The sequence below is a fragment of the Genypterus blacodes genome, unplaced genomic scaffold (assembly GCF_046128005.1).
Source record: "Genypterus blacodes isolate CSIRO-AG114 ecotype Tasmania unplaced genomic scaffold, CSIRO-AGI_Gbla_v1 ptg000063l_1, whole genome shotgun sequence".
NCBI lineage: Eukaryota > Metazoa > Chordata > Actinopteri > Ophidiiformes > Ophidiidae > Genypterus > Genypterus blacodes.
The window spans coordinates 612501-629526 of record NW_027466875.1 but is presented as its reverse complement, the minus strand read 5'-3'; the positions used below and the strand labels follow the sequence as shown (position 1 = coordinate 629526).

The 17026-nt window shown below is 44.9% G+C and overlaps 1 protein-coding gene across 2 annotated transcripts in view; it reads left to right on the top strand.

Moving 5' to 3' along the window:
• Positions 1–1712: 1712 nt before the first annotated feature.
• Positions 1713–17026, top strand: part of ephb6 (eph receptor B6) — a 27291-nt gene continuing 11977 nt past the window's right edge. The window contains exons 1-5 of one of the 2 annotated variants that reach the window (XM_076154805.1): positions 1713–1851; positions 9928–9992; positions 14637–14909; positions 16480–16649; positions 16729–17024. In XM_076154805.1, the coding sequence (XP_076010920.1) occupies positions 1794–1851; positions 9928–9992; positions 14637–14909; positions 16480–16649; positions 16729–17024 (862 nt within the window). In that variant the 5' untranslated portion in view covers positions 1713–1793. The remainder of the gene's footprint in view (positions 1852–9927; positions 9993–14636; positions 14910–16479; positions 16650–16728; positions 17025–17026) is intronic. The other variant, XM_076154804.1, reaches the window with a different exon arrangement.

The window sequence follows — 17026 nt, the reverse complement described above, 5'->3', positions numbered from 1 at the left end:
TTACATCAAATATTATCCTATTGTTGGAGTTGAAACAAACTCAAAACAACATCTAGATCGCCTCAACATAATTACTGAGCATTAAATGGCATCACTATTGCAATAGAGATCAGCAACTCCCCCTCCTCTCCTTATTAAAACATCCCAAACTAATGCAATGTAACTATGCCAACTCACTCACAGTGCTGGGGATTAAAGTTAGCTGGAATACAAAAACACACCATGACAGGTGAAAACTTTTCATAAAGATGTACCGCATCGTTTCTGTCTGTAAGTTGTTTGTTTGTGTTAAAGAGTGAGAATGAGGGGAATAATTCTCTTAAAGCAAACTTTTTTAGTATTTAAAAAAAATGGTTTTGTGTAATGTTTGTTAACGATAAAATAATAATATTAAAAAAAAATGTAACATTAATAATTATTAAGAAATCTATATTTTTGCCTTTTGTCATAATTTATAGTGCACAGCTACAGACAGACGAGACACACATCTCAACCTTCAACACATACATACATTTGTCTGCTATTCTTACGTGCTGTTTTATCTCAATTTATGTACATCCAGACACGTTTATGTCTCTAGACACCCAGTTATTTTATGTCTCACTTCACATATTGGAAAAAAAGGCTAAATCCTCAGCCATTGCATTCACGCTGTGCTGTCTGCGGCTCGCCTCATACCGTAAACCAAGTGGATGTTTATGTTTATTCAAGCGGACAGAAGACAAGCATTTTAAGAAATGGGGGAATGTCTCTGCTTTCAGGACCAAGCTGATCCTTTTTCCTGCTCCCTCTCCCTCCTGTCCCGTGGCCCCCTACAGCACAGAGCCTTGGGTCCAGGGGGTCCGGGCCGGTGGGGAATGGGGCCATGTAACTGTGTCAAGCCAGCACGCATCATCTCCCTGCAGCTGAACTGTGCTGACTGCAGTGAACTGGAGCGTGAGAGAGCACCAACACGCTGCAGTACCCGGATCTGAGCAGTAGGGGGCACACACGGACTGGATGGATACTCTGCTCTCTCCCTGTGTGTGTGTGTGTGTGTGTGTGTGTGTGTGTGTGTGTGTGTGTGTGTGTGTGTGTGTGTGTGTGTGTGTGTGCGTGTCTGCATACTGTCTGAATGAGCAATCCTGTGAAGTGAGGAGAGGAGGGGAAGTGGGTGATCAGAGGAGGAGCAGTGAGCCACATGAAGGGTAGGGAGCATCCAGGAAAGAGTCCAAATTATTATGATCTGTTTCCCATAAACCGTGTGTGCGTGTGTGTCTGTGTGTGTGTGTGACTGTGAGTGTGAGGGAAGTTTGGCATTCTCACATGCCACAACTTGAATCAAAAAATGCAAGTTTGCTCAGTAGTCAGACATGTGAGGGACGCCACAGTTCTGAGTCCTGCGTGTGCCAGGCCACCGTGTGTGTGTGTATGTGTGTGTATATGTGTGTGTGTGTGAGCGGATGCGTGGCATGTCGAGACAGCTGCACCAGAGACCAGACAAACTTGTTTGCTAATTTTTCCATCTCTTTCTGCTGTTATCATGCTCCCTCTCTCTCTCTCTCTCTCTCTCTCTCTCTCTCTCTCTCTCTCCCTCCCTTCTTCTCTTTTTTCCTCACATTTTGTTTACTTCCTGTCTGAGCTGCTGTTTGCGTCTGTATTGTTAATATTTTCCCCCATTGCTGCATCCAATCATGCCCGCACATAAAGCCAGCCAGCAAACAGACTCCACCTCCTCCTGCCCCCCCTCTCTCACGCTCTCTCTCCCTCTCTCTCTCTCTGTGTGTGTGTGTCAGTGTCATTCTGTAGTGGAGATGTGGAGTGTGTTTCTGTCTCTCTGTGTGTTTCTCCAGTCCAATTCAGCAGAGGAAGGTAAGGAGCCATGTTTTTATTAACTCTCCTTATAATAAATCTTGTGTTGGCACGAGTGTGATTGCGACGTGCTGAGAGTTTCATGCAACAGACTCCTGGTGTGTGTGTGTGATGTGTGTGTGTGTGTGTGTGTGTGAGGGATGGACACTCGGCTGGTCTGCTTCTGCCGTGATGAGCCGCTGAGCTTCAATGAATTCTGCCCGCTGAGACGATGTGTGATGTTGTCCAGATTGTTTTGGGGGGGTTTCCACTTTTAATCCCTGCTCACACAACCCCTTCATGTTCATTACTTTTATTGTTCTTTGAGTGTGTGTGTCTGTGTGGACCACTGCACATCAGATAGGACTTTGTTGGCATGGAAGTGCCAGGTGCGAGGTGTGTGTGTGCTGGATCCTATCAAGCTGTCACAACAAAAGCATATGGAAATAAGGCAGCAGCCGCATGAATAATAAGTTGCATAAGCCTTTTCTTTTTACCGATGTACCCCTTCACGCGCACACACACACACACACACACACACACACACACACACACACACACACACACACACACACACACACACACACACACACACACACACACACACACACACACACGCCGGGCCACTCATGATGTCATGAATGTGACCGCAGACCCCTGCTCCACTTCACATTCTGAAGGATTTTCCTGTGATTGTTTTCCTGAGGGAGAATTGTTGTCAATTGCTGTTGTTCACTCGCTCCTCTTAAATAGTTTTATGCTGTTTGAAAGTGTATTTTTGATCCAAACATTCTGCTCACATGCTTGGCTGAGTTGAACGATGGGATCTGAACAGATGCCTCCATGCATCTTATCAGGACGTCTTCCATCACATTACAGCAGCTTCATTTCTTGACTACTTATTAATTTAATTTCTTTAAATGTTTTTTAGGATGCCTTTTATGTTTGCAATTTGTTTTTATTGAAGCAAACATTGTACATGACATTGCACATACAGTTGTAGGATATTTTGGAGATCATTTTTTATATAGAAAGAGGGGAAAGAGGAGAGAGAAAGAGATGGAGAGAAGGAAGGAAGGTTGCATTATCACTACTATTGTTGTGAAACTGTATTCATAGACCCTGAGGTAGAGTACAAGTAGATTGGAAGTGAAATAATGTCATAGGGTACATACAGTTCTTACAGGATGATGTCAAACAGCAATTTAGGTACAAATCGCATCAAAGGTTGTGATAGAGAGAGAGAGGAGAGAAACAGAAAAAAACAAAAAACAAAACAGAGAGGACATCCCAACCAGAAGTGGATATTTTACAGTATGATTAGCAAAATGAAGCTCATCAACTGCCTGTGAAAACCCCTCACACTGCATAAGTCAAGCCTGAACATCCTGCGGCGTGAATGACAATACATGCAATCACTGACACTGGATTAGTGACTGACTCTGGGTTTATGTGTCCACGGGTTTTATGTGTCGGCCCCATGTCACAGTTTTGAGCTTCATTTCTAACAGATGGCCGGGACTAAGATGAGACGGAATGATTGAAAGAGACAGAGAGGGAGAGATGGGGAGAGAGAGAGAGAGAGAGAGAGAGAGAGAGAGAGAGAGAGAGAGAGACGGAGGGGGAGGCTGCACACTGCTGCTGGCCTACTGACTCTGTTCGTGTAATTCAGAGAGATCGCCATAATACAGCATTAACCCAATAGCATAGGAATATAAGGTAAAGCCATGTGAATGTAAAGTTATGTCACTGGAGGGGGGCGACTGGTCGGCTTTGATCACAGTGATGTGATGCGTCTGTCTGGACTTGTTTCCTGTTAAATGATACGTCTGCTGTTTACCGTCTGCTCCTTCTACCCCTGATCTGTCTGTGTGTTCAAATCCTGCTGCCATTACCCGCCTGTATTAATATAGGATTACCTGCATGAAGATATGGCATATTGAGAGTTTAGAGAGTGTGTGAGTGACAGTGCATTTGATTGATCGGTCCACATGCACTGCTGATGTGAGGTGTGGATCTGGGGCCTCGTGGGCGTCCTCAGATTCATCACGTCTGTGTTTGAGGATCACGTGCGCCCATGGAATTAACACATTCTGCTAAAGTGGAGAGTCACACACACACACACACACACAGAAAGACACACACACACACACACACACACACACACACAGACACATAGAAGGCACACCTGATGCCCCCGCGGTGTTTTCCCATCATGGCTGAGAGCAGCTGCAGTGATGCTTTACCTATGCATATCCAGAAATTAAACTTAAATCTTTAATGCCACTTCCTGCCTAACAGTAATCCTTCCTGACACGCGACCCTATATGTTATGATTATGCCACACGATGATCAGTATGCAAATCCAAGCATTTGAAAAAGGTTTTGTTTGAGTTGTGTGCAGCGTAATACACAAACAAAGGGCTTTATTAGAATGTAAGACATGTTGCCACTCTCACTCTGAGGTCATCTCGGCCTTTCTTCCTGCTGTAATTGGGCAGATTAATTTAATCTGCATAGTGCGATAAAATGATTGGTGAACGTGTGATGTTTGCTTGTAGCCGTGTTACAGCACCGCCACTCACACCACTGAGAGAAATCAAAGGGTAGAGAGCAGAGGAAGCAGGATTACTGTCACTGTGTGCACTGGATTTTGTTTTCACGGCGGCTCAGTCGTGTTTTTGCATCTCGTTACGTTAGCTGAGGACTGATGTAATGTCTCGTTGTTGTTTTCACACGTCCGTCCGTTTGCGATGTTCAAGGTCGTATTCTTCAGTGGTCTCTGAGTGGAGGCGCTCTGCTCTGACCTGTGAGAGCTGCGGCAGATAAAGACACAATACGCCAGCGTGGACGAGGAAGGAACAAGAGCACAACTGTAACTGAAAGATGAATGCATTTCCAATTCCCATGATAGCATGAAGAGATAATGCGGCTCGCTGCCTCAAGTAGAACGAGAGCTGACTTCAATAATGCTATTTTGTGATTTAAATACGTCATAACAAATTCCTTCTGAGCAGCTGGTGTGTTTGGAAATCAAAATCTGTTTGATCTCCCTGATTAGATGAAGTTTTGTATCTCAGTGTTACATTTTGATTCCTTTTGCAGATATTACTTTCCTCCAGTTAATAAAAATCTGATACCAACATTTACCTCAGGCAACAACAGATATAATTCAAGGATTATTGTATTTCCTCCACCCTTTGTTCCTGTTGCACACCTGGCCAACAGAGGAGAGGAAAGCTCTCTTTGAATTGCCTCTCCTAGGGTTTCTCCTTTTTTTTCCTTCTGCGTTCAGGTTTTGGTGAGTTTCGTCTTTGCTCTGGGCCGGTCGGGAGCCGTCTGTTGTTGTGGGCCTGTAAAGCCCTTTGAGACGTTGAATGAGTGTGCTAGGCTATACAAACAAACTTGACTTGACTTGAAGTCTTGCACAGCTCCTATTGCACCCTATTGGATTCCATCATATTTTGTACTGGCAAAAATATTTGAAGATCTTAAAGTCATAACTATCTGGCCTATATTCCTCTATCCACCTTGTAACTCAATAGGTTGTGGTGTAGCTGCCAAGGCTCCGGCAGCAGACTCGCTCAGGTTCCTTCTCCTGTGATTAAGAGTTAGTTTTGCCAAAGACTTCCTACCTGTTCTTGTTCCTGTCTGTCCAGTGATTCACCGCTGGCCTTCACGCATTCATCTCTCCTGGCTTCAATGCCGTTTCCTCCAGTAGCTTCCACAACTTCCACTCACAGAGGGTTTTTGATAGCTGCCTTTGACATCTACACGCTTATTTCTGGAATCACGTTAATCCCCCTTCTTCCTCATTCCTCCACCCTCCATCTTCTCCCTCTGTATATCACTCTCTCTCTCTGCCTGTGGCTTTTTGTAATGATGGCTTGGTGTGGACCACGTCCTTGGCTGACTGTCTGCGGGCGGGAGCATCTGGAGCATATAAGAAATGGGTGGAGAGGGGTGGATGAGTGGACAAAAGTGAACAAAAAAGACCAAATGCAACCTGACCGCTGCTCAGAAAGCTTGTAGTCACTGCGGGGATTTATCTGTCAAAGTGTATGTGTGTGTATATGTGTGTGTGTGTCACAGTGTGTGCATGTGTGTGTTGCTGGATCGTTACCCAGATGATGCCTGAGCTGTGTGACTCTCTATATACTCTGTGCAGGTGCGTTTAGTTTGTTGCCAAGATGGTGTTACGTACACCTCTGGCCTACATTAATATTAACAGATATTCAATCAAGTGCCGCGGTGAATCTCTTGCCCGGGAGAAGGTGGCAAAGTAGCTTACACGTGTTGGAAAGCAGGAGCGACATGAAAGACGGCATCTAACGTAGCTGTGTCAGCGCATGCATGGACACACAGAGAGGAAAGTGTCGGCATAAACATGGATGAGAGAGCAGAGAGGGTCACTTAACTGAAGTGAACGCTCTTGTGGTGAGGGGGACAGTCACAGACTAATGCAGGTCACGTCCACACCGCAGAAAAGAGAATTTTAACACCCACAGCAGAGAAAGAGACAGAAACATTCATAGACTCAAAGACAATCTTTGGCTATCCTCCCATTATCCCCCCTTTCTACCCCACTGTCTCTCTTGCTCTATCCTGCTTTCATTGTCTCCTCTGTGTCACGGCTCTTTGCAAACAAACAACAGATCCAGTAGTGGCTGGCATCAATAATGGAGCACTGTGCATCCCCCTATTTAACTTTATAGATGAATAATACACACATGCGGGGGGGTGGAGGGTGACAGGGACAGGCGACCGACGGAGGCGGAAAAAAGGGTGAAAGGTATCGAGTGTAGTGAGTAAAGGAACTGAGTGAGAGCGAAGGAACTACCGATGAGCACTGTGCATTAACACTGCACTCACCCAGGCTTAAATTGCAGACTCAGCACTTGTCAGAATTGTCAGGGACAAAGTTGGAGTGTCTTGTCCCTCAGTGGACCAATAACAGCTGCGTGGAGAGTCTGAGAGTCTGAGAGTCTGAGAGTTAAGTAAAAGGGCTTTTACTGCCACACGCAAGTGAATTGGCCGGCACATGTCCCTCTCTTTTGTTCAGCTATGTCACACACACACACACACACACACACACACACACACACACACACACACACACACACACACACACACACATACACACACACACACACACACAGACACACACACACACACAGTAAGCGTGCATATGACTTGAGAGGTGTGTGTAACATGGCACTCAACACTTATCTTGGGATGTTGCAGTGAATAATTCAACATGCTAATGTCACGCAATGAGACACACGTGAAGTCCTCATGTAATTCTCATGGACACGTTTGTCCCACAGAGAGCAGAGGAACCTTTGGTCCTCAGACTTCACCACACGATGCTAAATAGTAGAGACATAAATATTAATGTCAAAGAAGATGTGCTATATGCTATCTCTGCATGTCTCTGCCCTGAAGGAAAGGTTTAATTGAATATGAAATGACACACTTTTGCCGTATTTGGGTGTGTTCGCATCTAATATAATGAGAATGTGCGTAATGAGGACAGAATATATGATACGTTCATGTACGACATGTATAATACATACAAGTGATTATTCATTATTTTGACTTTTGAAACCAAAGCGTAGGAGAGGAAGGAGGTGGCAGACAGGATCAGGAGACAGAGAACATGCAGCTTCCAGCCATCAGTGCACAGCAAACGTGACCTGGAATGTCACGGCATTTATGGCGCTGCAGTCGATTGGTTCGCACAACGCAGGTACAGAGATGAGCGAAATGAAGGCCTGCAGGACAGATTTACAGAGTTGCCATCTGCGAGTTTAATCCTAAAAAGAAATCTGTCAATCCCAGTCAGTGTGTGTGTGTGTGTGTGTGTGTGTGTGTGTGTGAGAGTGAGTGAGTGAGTGAGTGAGTGAGTGAGTGAGTGAGTGAGTGAGTGAGTGTGTGTGTGTGTGTGTGTGGTGGTAGGGGGATGTGTCACAAATGACATCAGTTTCTTCTTATTGGTAGAATTTATTAAAGGCAAGTGGGGCTGAGGGAGGCAGATGGTACACGTAACTGGGAGAGACAGGAAGAAAAGAGAAGGGAGAGAGAGCGAGGTAGAGAGAGAGAGGGAGAGAGAGAGAGATGGAGGCTTCTCAGTGGGTCACTGGTGTTTTAACGAGCCACAGTAGCGATTCCATCTTGTCTATGTGGTGATTATGATGATATTTGTTGTCATTTTCTGCCTGGTGGCCACAAACTGAAAGGTTCCTGCTGTTCACTTGTGAACGACTGTGTGACATGAAATGGAAATGAAAAAAATCTAAATTGCATGACAACAAAGGACAGAATAATGTATTTGTAAACAGAGGTGGATTGGGGTTTGGGGTTTGGGGATTGGGGATTGTGGGATTGTGTGTGTGTGTGTGTGTGTGTGTGTGTGTGTGTGTGTGTGTGTGTATGTGTGTGTGTGTGTGTGTGTGTGTGTGTGTGTGTGTGTGTGTGTGTGTGTGTGCGCGTGCGTGTGTAGTCGCCCTGACTTCCTCAGGTGATTGGTGTTGTGTTTTATAAAAGTAGACAGTGTGTGTTTTTCTCCATTATCTCCATCTGTGCAAGCATGAAAATATTCTTACTCCCTCCCTCCCTCCCTCCCTCCCTCCCTCCCTCCCTCCCTCCCTCCCTCCCTCCCTCTCTTCCTCTTCCTCTCTCTCCCTCTCTCTTTCTCTCCCTCTCTCTCTCTCTCTCTCCCTCTCTCTCTCTCTCTCTCTCTCCCTCCCTGTGCGTGTGTGTATCTTTGGCCTATGTTCAATCACTGGCTCCTTGTAGTACTCAGCGCAGACTGTGCCAGACTGAAGGAATGGCAGCCACCACAGTTTTGGAATACTAATGGAAAATTCAAGAGGTTTGGTTTTGTGTGGGAAGCTGCAATGTGTCGGCACAGCACTGAGCGTCGGAAACACTTTCCTCAGGTCGCTTTTGTACAAACACCACCAAGTCACAAATCCTATGATCGTGCATTAATTCAATATCAGTCAAAAAAAGTGTCTGCTGAATCTGGAAACAAGGAGAAAACAATATCAGTAAAAATATCCTCCCCTTGAGCCAAATCACACAATGCATCATCCCTCCATGTTTGAATGTGTGACAGCAGAAGCTATGGCCTTTTAAAGTTTGATGTTCTGACCTTTAGTCATTGTGTCCCTTCAGGACTTAAGCAGTGTAATTTCTTAAACACCAGTAACGCAATGGCAACCTGCATCAACACTCAGCCTCCCTCAGAATCACGTATTATTATTATTATTAGGTCTGACAGATGGACACAGCTTGAACCTTTCCCTCCTTCACCGCAAGGGAATGCCGGACCCGTTCTGAGTCCCGGCGTGCAGCTTCCAACAACTTGTGGTTTGTCACAATCCAAAAAAAGTGGATTTGACTCACTGGCGTAGTCAGAAACGTGACCTTGGGTGTGCCTTAGGAAAACAGTGTGCACCAACCAAAGCCCAATAACGTGACTTAAGCTGTATCTACGACAACCGCTGCTTTAATGTCTTTTTAAGCCCGAGTCTATGACGAGGAGTGGCAGCTGTTGTTGGGAAGGGAGGCAAAGTTTGAGGCATTTGATCCATCATTCTGTTTTGGTGCAGAAGTCTGGCCCTTTTTCTTCAATATGTGACCTCCTGGAAAACTGTGTTGTTGTACGAGGTGAATCGCCGACTGATTGCGCAATGGACTATGACCTCATTTAAATGTGATTTGTTTCCACCGCTATGTTACTGTGCGTAGGGGAGAGTTATCATTCGCCTCACGAAGTTTGATTCTTTTCTATTTATCGTAGAGAAGTAATTTGACTGCCAAAAGCCATAAAAAATTAACAGTCACTTCAACCTCAACTGCAAGTTCTTAACTGGTTTCAGAATAACTCATGAGTGCAAAAAGCAGAATTCTTCTTCTTCTTCTTTGTTTTAATGAGTTTCTTATCAAGTGCCAGTTTGATTGAGCAGATTGACCTTGAGATTGAGCAGGAATTCAAAGCATTAGACTGGAAAGGTGTGTGTGTGGGTGGGTGTGTGGGTGTGCATGTGTGTGTGTTCTTTTATAACATACTTCTCCCTCCTTTCTGCTCAGTGATGCTGCTGGACACAACAGAGTCAACCTCTGAGCTGGGCTGGACCACCTATCCAGACACAGGGGTGAGTCAAGCAGAATCAAAATCACCGGCAAATCTCTTTAGCCGTCTCACAGAGGCCTTATATGAGGTCAGCCAACCAATCAAAAGCTTTGTTAGGCTTTGCAGTAAGATGTTAAAATGGTTTCCTATATATCCAGTAGATAAGCTTTAAAACATAAATAGCTTTTTTCAGTATTTACTCAGTCTTATCAATGCAAAATAACAAAACATATCAGATACAATTATTAGATGAGGGTAGTTCTGAGCTCTGTCCAACTTTCATGTTTGCGTAAACATTCAGAATGCTCCGACATCATTTGATTCCTGTAAATCCTGAGAGAGACTGAATGCTGGTAAGAAACTATCACAAATCTTGGCTAATTTACAAACTCACAGAATAATTTAGACCAAGGCCAAGCACAACATACAGGTTCAGAATGTTGATGGGCTGCCCACATTCTACTGGGACACGCTGTCAGGAGCCAAAGGTGGATTATGAGGCACTGAAACCTTCTAAAGGCCAAGATCCAGAGAAAACTGTGCAATGGTGAAACTGACTTGCATTTCAACAGGATTTGCAGTAAAAAATTACAGCAGTTTGATCCTAAATAACAAATGTAACCGAGAAGTGAAGCCTTTTACAGCACAGGCCTGTGTGAGAGATTGGATCGAGCCCAGGCCCTCATACAGACACAGCTTCCACTGAGCTCCATCCCCACTGAGCTACACTGCTGTATGTCACTCAAAGTAAATATTATGGCTGTTACTGAGCAGTGGCAGTTTGTCACTTGTGAAATCACAGTGATAACAAAGGAAGCCATAGATGTTCAAGACAAAGAAGGAATTTATTTAAGGAATCTGCAATTGCAACACACACACACACACACACACACACACACACACACACACACACACACACACACACACACAGGCTTCCATTGTTTTCTATCACTAATAGCAAGGAAGTAACATTAGCATTAGAAAGTAGCAACAAGCTCAGTTGTAGCTGTTGCAGTGGTCATGCTACATATAGCCACACAGCCAACACACACACACGCAACAAAGGTCAACATCCATACATGGACCTAATGACCAACATCTAATGGACACACTGTAGGTTAATGTATGGACATGTGACATAGTTGACACCATGTTTGCCTTGTCACACATTCAAACCAAGCATTAGCGCTGTGCTATCACGCTAGCTGACACATTTTCAAGTTTTACAATGATTCAGATTAACAACAAGCCTCCACAAACTCTGAACAGCTGCACCATTTTCACTGCAGATGGTGATGACAGGCAGAAAGTTAAGCGAGACTTTATAGTTAGATAAGATTTAAGTACCAATCCTTTTTCAGTCAGTTAAAATGTAAATCTAATACTAAGTACGTGTTTCTGCAGTGTTTCTGCAGTGTACAAATGTTACTTATTTAAACCAACACTAATTGCATCAGGAAATCTCAAGAGTTTCTATTTAGTTGTTTGCTAGACTTTGTGTAATCCTATGATTTGATGTTTTGGTTAATAATATTTTGTGTATTTCTGGATCACATATGATACCTTTTCAATAGGTGTGGGCGTGGTGTAGTCAGGGTTACACGGGTGCATTCCGGATTTGTGTGTGTGTGTGAGAGTGTGTGAGAGTGTGTGAGCTCGCGTGACTGAGCCAGGGTTAAAACTCAGGTCAATTAAATTCATTCGTCTGCGAATGATTGTAGCTCTGTACTAGTATGCCGACATCATTACCCATACACATCATCTTCAGCGTGGTCATCTTTCAAATCAAACTACATTCTGCACAAATTACAATACAGCAGTGCCCCAGCAACATCTGGCGAGCACGTATATACATTTTAATCTCACCTCACAGCAAACATGACACACACTTTAGCTCTATGTGAGCTTATCACCACAGTCTGTCGTCCGCTGCTCCAGGCCGTCCTCGTATGTTTGCAGCTTAATTAGGCCCTTGTGCATGTTAGAGCTTCATGAACCATGATGCTGGCTGCTCATAGGTAGTCACCCATGTTTTGCATGTGTTTGTGTGTGTGTGTGTGTGTGTGTGTGTGTGTGTGTGCGCGCGCGCGCCCACGAGTAAGTTGTGCAATGAATACGGTCCTTGGATTAGAAGTCCTTCTGAGATGGAGATATGGTTATTTGACCTCGAGCATCAAGCTGAGAGAAGCATAAAGACCCATAAACAGAAAGAGAGAGAGAGGGAGAGAGGGAGGGAGAGGGAGAGTCTGCCTGTGCGTGATGTGTGTGTGTGTGTTCTTTTTTTAACCCCTAACATATCCCGTCTTTTGCTGGAGGGTGTGTGAATATTCTTTTCCCTTGCTTTACTCTTCCCGTGCTTTTCTTTCCCCCTCGCTCCTTTCACATACTGCAGGGTCGCTCCCCTGCCTCTTTGTCTCTGTCTTCTTCTCCTCGTTCTTCCTTTGCCCTTGTCTGTCCCAGAGCCACTTGGCTTCCAACTCATTTCCTCTCTTTTCTCCCCAAGCGTCTCCTCTGCTCTGCCTCATACATCCCTGCCATGTGGAGGCAGCAGAGGCTCCTTGCATTCACTGCTGTTTCTCGCCCCATCCTCTGCCATCCCCTGTCTATTATTGCATGTTAATTTTATGTGTGTGCAGAAACGCTATGCCTTGGTACATGTGTGTGTGTGTGTGTGCGCGTCAGACCGTGCCTCCTTGTGTGTGCAGGCCCCTGTCCAAGGCCCTGCCCCTCTGTATCCTCTGTCGCTAGAGAGATTGTGTGGCCCTCTGGCTTTTCAGGTCAAATTAAATCACAAAGATGAGTCGTTCCTATTTTTTGCCCAATGCTCCATCGCCCCTCCTCCCCAATCTGCCCTTTTCTTTCCCCATGAACAAGGGAGAAGATGAGAAACGGGGTGGGGGTGGTGGGAGTCCGGTTTTCAGTTTTTTTTCGGCAACTGCACACAGAGTCACACATGGATCCCAGTGCACGATTGTCACTCTGCACCTGAAAGTCTCTGCCTCACCACACGATCAGGCTTTCACGCTTCGCTTTCTCTTTACTATTTTCCCTCTTTTCTCTTTCACACACACTCCATTTGCGCCGCTCTGCACCCACCATGTGCCAGTCACAGCCGGGGAGAGGGAAACTGTCCTCTCATAATATTACACTGATACCACCTCAGACTCTTTTTATCTGCCCACCAATCATTACAACAATTGGAGCAAATATGAATGCACTCTCTCATGTGTGATGTTACAAATATTTCTGCTTTATACTTGCTTTCAGAGCAACAATCAGAGAGATGCAAAGATACACTAGCGCACACACACATACACATCCTCCAAATGCACCGTGATGGAGCACCGGGACCTTTTGTTCCCTGACTATTGTTGCAGGGAGCATAATGATGATGAGGCCTAATACATAATTCCTGTGTGTTACCACAGTAAAGACTCTGCTTGTCACTCAAGGATACAGGCTTTTTATCCTTCTCACTGTGCTGTATAATTGGTGTAACTAAACCCGATGCTTAAATTTACATTTTGACTCATTTGACAGACTTAGTGTTGCTTGGTTTCTTCACAGAGGTGTTGTTCATGTCTGTTTCCCAAATCCATCTGTCTATCTAGGCTACAACGATCCGGCTTCCTTAAAACATGACAAAATCTGTTCATTTGATTACACAACAGTTGCTGCGAGTCTGACATGCACGCCGTTGCCACTTTTACCAGCAAACAATGGCACACGTGCAAATGCCAAAGCGCTTCACATGCAAGAGAAAAGCCAAGCAACCTGTCACAATGGGAGAAGATGCATCTGGAGTCTCTGCGTTTGAAGTGTTATTTTCGTTTTGTTTGCTTTGCTGCCTAGTTAGTGGAGCGTTTATCTTTTAAGGATCGCCCAATTGTTTTAATTTCATCTTTTATATGTAAAATGTGTTACATTCTAAATACTCTAGAGGTTTAATTAGCTAATGGGGTTATAATCATTGATTTCCTAATTAGAGAGTGAAAAGAAATTGTGGACTACTAGGGACATATAGATGACCTACATCGCTGAGGACAGTGTGACAAAGCCTCCGAAGATTAGATATGAAGACACGCCTTTATAGAATGTAATATGTCTGATATACTATGCTTTCATCCCAAGGTTTATCTTTGTACCAGATTTATACATTTTATCTCAAAAAGCACCAAGTAAAGTTGCCAGGGAGAAAGTCTGAGTTTAGCCTGCAGATATGGCAGAAGGCTCCATGGATGAGACATTCAGGCACAAGATGACATCTCAGACTTCCACACTGCATTTTTAATTATGTCTTTTTGGGGTTTTTTATGCTCAATGAAAACCTTTGATAGTGTTAGATCATAACAACAGAACTCACTGTAAACACTGTGTGCTGCAATATACAGTTTATACATCTAACAAAGGATTCAGACGTCAAACACACAGTGTGAGATGTTAGCCGAGGAAAGCACCCACATGTCTGCAGCACTGGTAACATTCTCAGTGTTTACCTTTGAACATGTAAGCCATCCTCAGAGATACGAGAGAAGATTCACAAGTGCAGGAAAAGCGTAAACACAGCAGGGTCTTAACAGTTTATATAGGCTCCCTGCTCAAGATCATGTTTCTCTTTTACTAAGTTGAGTTTACACAGGCTCATAATATTATTCCTCTCTCTCAGTGGGATGAGGTCAGTGTTCTGGATGACCGGGGGAAGCTCATCCGAACCTTCGAGGTCTGTAACGTCAACCAAAATCCCCGTCAGCAGGACAACTGGTTGGCTACACCCTTCCTGTCCAGGTACTCGGCTCCGCGGGTGTTCGTCACGCTGCGTTTCTCCGTGCGTGACTGTGCCAGCCTGCGTTCGCCATCACCCACCTGCAGAGAGACGCTCACGCTGTACTACAAACAGGCCAACTCCCAGAGGGAACTGGAGAGGACCTGGGCGGCTGAGGTGAGGCAGGACACAGCAGCACACACAGGTCCATGCTCGACAAGTCATTAATTACCAGGTTGTTGTACATGTACAGGGGGTAATGAATCTTTGCTTGTCAAGGAAGACCTGTCATTATTTTAGATGACCTCAGATAGAATGAATTTATTAAATCCTTAAGGGGGAATTGGAGCAAATCCATGCAGTGTAACAAAGGTTCCGCGTGGGAACTTGTTCAACTACATATCTCATCTGGGTGACATGAACACGACATTTGTTTTCCAGGTGTTATCCAGTTACACTTTTACACACCCCACACCCCCAACTATTGTACGTAATCCACCAATCAAATGCTTCCTTTTCCTCAGATAGAGACGTAATAATCTGCTCAGTGCACGGCATTTTGAGACGGCCTATTTGTCAGAAAGGGCAAATTTACCATGAAACACTAATTTTAGCTGCAGCTCAGGTCATGGACCTCGCAGTATGATCCAAATATGCTCAGATAATCCTGCTTCCCAAGGCAAACACAGCTTATTTATTCATTGTTTATTTAAGGAGGTAACTCATTATCCTGACTGACAAAGAGGAAGGTTTGCCATAGAATTTGCCCCCGCTGACTTCACATGAATTCAAATGTCCGTCTCACGATGAGCAGCTCTCGACGGAAGGAAAAAAAAACAAATCGTAATTTCCTTTGTTATCATGCTACTGTCGCACCAAAACAAGCAAACCCTCTCATCATCCCACGACAAGACAGAAAGAACTGTGTGATTGCCATAATTACTGTTGTGCTTTGCCAAGATCAGCTGTTAAGATTGACAGCTCCCCTGAGCCATACTGATGTCGAGCACATGCTTGTGGGGGACGACGGTTTACAAAATGAAAAAATGCACCACCGCAGTCTCCAAAAATGTCACTTCAGTCCCACTAATTACACCTCTATGCTATAATATAAACAACACTGATCATTCACACTCGTGGCCGGAAATTCCCAGAACCTCACCGGAGCGTTCACCAGCATTTTGTTTTGGATCTTTGAACATCTTTTGAATCTTCAGCCTTTCACTTCTAATGTTCGTTTTGGGGAGGACATTTTAAACTGCTGAGCTAACCCTGTTCACTCACACTCACCGTGGGAGAGATTCAGTGTTTGTACAGATGAATGCGTTTCTCCTTAGGGAAGTGAGATGCTTTTTAAAAATGCAAATCAAAGCCTGATGAGGAATAGGAGGGGTGCCACAGATGAGCAGGAAGCAAACGCAGCTCTGAAAGTCTTAGCGGGGACTTGAGCACGAACCCCCTGTGAGACCTTGGCGATGTAACTCTCCATTTAGCCTCACCGCTACATTTCAATATATAATACAAAGCAAAGGAAACGCAGCTTCCATCTTCCATCTATGCTTCTGTTACATTTCTTTCCATAACAACATCTGAAATTCACTTTTGACATTTATTTTGACGTCCACCATTTTCCTTGTTTACCTTCCTTTCCTCCATGCTGTTTTTTTCCTCCTGACCGCTCATTATCTGTCCCTCCCCTGCTGTTGTCCTCTCCTGTTCACTCTGCCCTCTACTCTCTTCACTGCAGCCATCCAGTGGTGAGAAGGAGAGCAGGGAAGGCTGGGTGAAGATCGACACCATAGCAGCAGATAAGAGTTTCTCCAAAGTGGAGCCCAGCTCACCTCATCAGTACCAACCCAACAGATACAGCCGTGTCAACATCAAGACACGCAGCTTTGCCCCACTCACACGCAATGGGTAACATCACTTCTCCACACTGCATCATGGTGATAGAGCTTCAATCCCAGAGCTCTGACTTCCATCCATCTTGTTACAGATTTGTCCTGGCCATTGTTGACAGCGGCGCCTGTGTTTCCCTTATGGGTGTGTCTATCTTCTACCGCCGCTGTCCAGCCACCAGTCTCTACCTGGCATCCTACCCTGCCACTCCCTCAGGGGCAGAACCCACTGCCTTAGTGCCTGTGAGCGGGACATGCGTCCCCAACAGCAAAGCTCAGGGGGGCGCAGCTCCTCGCATGCACTGCAACGCTGAAGGGGAGTGGATGGTGCCTGTTGGAGGGTGTGTCTGTGATGAAGGCTGTGAGCCAAATCTCAATGGATCTGCCTGCTTGGGT